This window comes from Phaethon lepturus, unplaced genomic scaffold (genome assembly GCF_000687285.1).
Source record: "Phaethon lepturus isolate BGI_N335 unplaced genomic scaffold, ASM68728v1 scaffold38282, whole genome shotgun sequence".
NCBI classification, from domain to species: Eukaryota; Metazoa; Chordata; class Aves; order Phaethontiformes; family Phaethontidae; genus Phaethon; species Phaethon lepturus.
In genome coordinates, this window is record NW_010523289.1 from 24,741 (window position 1) to 28,956 (window position 4,216).

General features: G+C 42.1%; 1 protein-coding gene across 2 annotated transcripts in view; it reads left to right on the top strand.

Annotated features, from left to right (window-relative positions):
- The window catches only part of NDRG1 (N-myc downstream regulated 1), a 26,199-nt gene extending 23,888 nt beyond the window's left edge, over nucleotides 1-2,311 (top strand). For both annotated transcript variants that reach the window (XM_010282078.1, XM_010282079.1), the window contains 2 exons: nucleotides 390-441; nucleotides 1,183-2,311. In XM_010282078.1, the coding sequence (XP_010280380.1) occupies nucleotides 390-441; nucleotides 1,183-1,448 (318 nt within the window). In that variant the 3' untranslated portion in view covers nucleotides 1,449-2,311. The remainder of the gene's footprint in view (nucleotides 1-389; nucleotides 442-1,182) is intronic.
- Nucleotides 2,312-4,216: the final 1,905 nt, after the last annotated feature.

A 4,216-nucleotide genomic window follows, 5' to 3' on the forward strand; every position in this document is an offset into this window, starting at 1 on the left:
AACATAACTATCAGCTCCGACTAGTTGAATTTGTTCTCTGCTGATTGGGAATTGCTCAATGGTTGAACCTGTAGGAACTGCCTTGTATATTTTGCGGCCAGTTGTTTCACTCTGTCTCACCTGCACGAGAAAAGTTTGGGCCAGACTTAGACCACCTGTAGTCGCCTCTCTGGAAATCTCATTCTCAAATGCATGTGTCCATTTGGTAAAATAATGGGGCAGAGGAATGGTGGAATTCTGTCATGTAAATGACATTTTCAGACATTCAGTAGAACTTGGAGAATATTTAAGATGTCCCTTTTGGGATAGGACATCTATGGCATCTATAACATTGTAATGTAACTAACTTGCTGGGCACTGCATACAATAATACTCTCTTTCTTTTGCAGCCTGCCAAACTTGCAGAAGCTTTCAAATACTTTGTTCAGGGAATGGGATACAGTAAGTATTGGCTTTACAGAATGGTTCACCTGGCTACCAAAGTTTGTTGGGCATCTAAGCAACCAGAAGGTCTTCTGATCCCAGATGTGCCATCTTTTCCCTGTTGGATAAGCATTTGCAAGGGGAAGAAAAACACCTGTGATGTCTGGGCAAAGGGTTTTCAGACCAAATTATGTTACTAAATAGTAGAGAGCTTTGTAGACAGCTTATACCCACAGATACCTGCTTTACTTTATCTTGATGTTTTTAAGGTGGCTATTTGTAATAGCATCCCCTTCGTTGCATCGCAGGATATGATTCATACGCTGCACACAACATTTAAGACCTCATTACTTCGGAGACTTCTTTGATTTGTAGCTCTTTGTCCTTCATGCATGTGCTTCTGACAACTGCTGTTGTCTAGATGCATTCCTAGCCTGGGCTGCCAGCAAAAATTAAACATCTGAAAGTAACGGGAGGTCTGATGAGTCTCTTTAGTTTTCCCCTGGATTGTTGCAGCCACAGCAACATGCCATAAAGCTCAGTCTTGAATCCCTCAGCCCTGGCCTCTGATTTTGCCTTAGTAATTTGGGCGCCTTAACTGTATGCCTGGAGCAGTGGTACTTCTGCATGGGAATCTACCATGAAAAGTATATATTCAACCTTGAAGGCTTCTCCGAGGGTGGTTAAGGCTCGAGAGGAAGGCAAGGGCTTTCTTCCAAGCCCATGAAGCAAGGCATTAATCAAAGACTCTTCTTCCAGTCCCCTCTGCTAGCATGACCAGGCTGATGAGGTCCCGCACTGCTTCTGGCTCCAGTGTAACCTCCTTGGAAGGACAGAGGAGCCGGTCTCACACCGGGGAAGGCACAAGGAGCCGATCTCACACTGGGGAGGGAACGAGGAGCCGATCCCACACCGGGGACGGTGCCAGGAACCGCTCCCACACAGACACACGCATTGATCTGACGCCGAACTCGGCAAGCAACGCTGAACAATCAAGCCCCAAGTCCATGGAAGTGTCCTGTTAGATGGCTGTGGGAGGCTTAAACTGGTCACAGTGTGAAAAAGTAATGGATGCCCCCTGTGTATCACAAAAACATAACTGGTATTAATCTCAAGTTATTCTGTAGGATGAACTCTGTTCACCAGGGTCTGACAGGGACCAAAGAAAAGAAGCATCTCATTTGCTCTATCATTATTCTTGTAACTCAGACAGTTGCTGCTATTGTGCCCTCCTTCAATGGATGCCAAATTCTAAAGGATACTTGCCAAAAGCTGATGTGGTTGTAAACACTTCAGAGTCAAACCAGACTTGCTTAATATCATCCTTTAAAATCAAAGCTGTTCCATGCCCCTTTATCTCTTATTCTCGTGAAGTAAACTGGCACAATTTGAGATGAGTTTCAAAGAGGGGGAGAAAATATCACTATTATGGATGACACTTAAAAAAGGAAATGAAACAAATGTGTTATGGCCTCATGTTGAAGCTGGAGTTGAATTCATTGTATATAGCTTGACTTCAAATGATAGAGAAGTTAATGTATCGTGCATTTATAGACCTTCTAATTCATTAGTATTCAAGCCTGTTTTCCTATGTACAATAATATACTACTAAAATAGGCGATTTTAATGTGACTTTGAGACGAACTAAATCTTTAAGCTTTTTTTATTTCACTCTTTTGAGATTTAGTCCCAGTCTTCCTTTCCTTCCCCGCTCCTAGACCCTAAAACCCACTTAGCCAAATGAGGAAAGGATTTAAATTTAATAAGCAAGGTAGCATTTCCTGTTTGGGATCTTGGGCCAAAGGGTTTACCATACCGCAAAAGTTGGTGTAGCTGTAACAAGTAGGGTAGCCATACATGCCAGCAAAGCAGAAACAGCTTGATTTTTCCTTCAGTCAGCTTCTTATCTTTGCAGCTCAAGTTTTTGTGTCCAGCACAATTGTGATAAATTCGGAATTCTGTAAGCGAAGCCAGATCCAGCTGTTCTTTGTCAGGAGAGATGAATAACTGTGGGATGGCATGTAATTAGATACTGTACATTCAACTGCCACTAATTACTAGATTTGAAACTCTTACTGGTGCTGAGAAGTGTATTCCACAAAGTGATGGAGCAGCAGCACTGTATCTGCGAAATACAGTGTTTAATGACTGCATAAATGTAGTAATCTGCTGGTTGTGCATCTTTATGTAGCCTCCTGATACCCTGGGTTACTTTCTTTGATGCTAATGGCTTGATACCTTTCTGCCAGTCAGATTTTCATGGTTGGGTGTTCTTAAGTTTGTCCTTCCATAGGTAGCGGGACAGGATTTCCCAAGCTCCAGTGCATACCTGCTGCATTGCAGTCCTCACACAAACAAGAAAACTCAAATGCCGAGCAGTTAAATAGCAAATGTTAATACTTTGGGATTGCTTGTTCAGAAGAACACAGCCCAGGTTACTTTATATTGACTAACTTCAGCTCTTGTGTAGAATATCCATAACTGTTTGTGGGAAGAGCAGACAATTTCCAGAAAGAATAAAGCTATTGTGTAAAGTCTATCAAGAAAAGTTTCTTAATGAAGTATTTGTATTTATTTCAAAACAAATAAATTTGTAACTTTGCAATGTCTGATGTCTTAATGTTTTACCAAGAGTACAATAGTCTTTCTCAGTCAGTGTAGTCTTGTCACCCCTTTGTATCAATGGAATCTTTTTTCTATTGCTCGTATCCCTGCCATTCCCTACTTCTGTGCTCACTATTTATACGAAGAAAACACAAGACACTTCAGTATTAAGTGTTACTGGCTATTCAAAGTACTAAAGGATAATTTTTCTCTAACAAATATCTTAAAAAAAAAAAAAAAAATTGAGCCTTGGTACGGAGTAGTATATATTTGCTGTTTGACGTTTTCTTTCTCTCCCTAGATACGGTACTGTCTAGTGCATAGATCTGTAGTCTGTATGCTGACTTCCTCCCTGGGGTTGGTGCCGTGCTCGTTGCACCCTTCCTGTTCCCAATCTGATCTGTAAATCCATTGATATGTGTGACATGTGCCTCACCAGTCTCTGGAGGTATTTGGACCTCTTGACTGAAGTTGCAAATGCCACTTTGAGTTTCTAAAAGATGTTCTTTTTGGACCTCTTGCAAGAATCTAACTTCAGAAAAGTAGAGAAGTTTAACCTTTCACAAATAAGTTTTAAAGGGACTCCCCAAATACAAAAGGGAGAGGAATCTAAAGGTGCAGGAAAGAATTAAAACACTGTTTAAATAGCAGAAATAGTTGTCCTCTTTCACCTTAAGTTTCTGTCTGTCTAGATGGTTTCCTATTAAAAGATTGGGGCTTTTTTGTAACTTAAGCAGTATCTGCCCTTCATGGGGAAGCATCCCTCTGCGGGTTTGGAGGATCCCTTCCGTGTGTTACGAGGGGCTGGGAGCACTGATGCTGCTCAGTGTGGGGGGTGGTTAGGAGATAACGGAGTCTGGTCGCTAAAATGTGTCTGCTGTGCTTTCTGCGTTGGGACCTTAGTGAGGATGTGGTGCTCTTACCTCGTGACTGACTTAACATACTGGGGTTTTCAGGGATAGGTGGGTTTGTGGCTTTGCTGGAACTCTTTTGGGCTGCTCCTTCCTCCTGTATCTCAAAAAAAACCTGCGATAGGAAAAGGCAAAAGGAAATATTTGGCATGTCTGAGCCAAGGCTCTGCTAGATGTGATGATTCAGCAGCCATGATTGGCCTGAAAGGGCTTGATTTGGTTAACCGCAGCCTCTGCCAGTGCCAGTGGAAAAGGGAGAAGCTTGTGCCAACTCATCT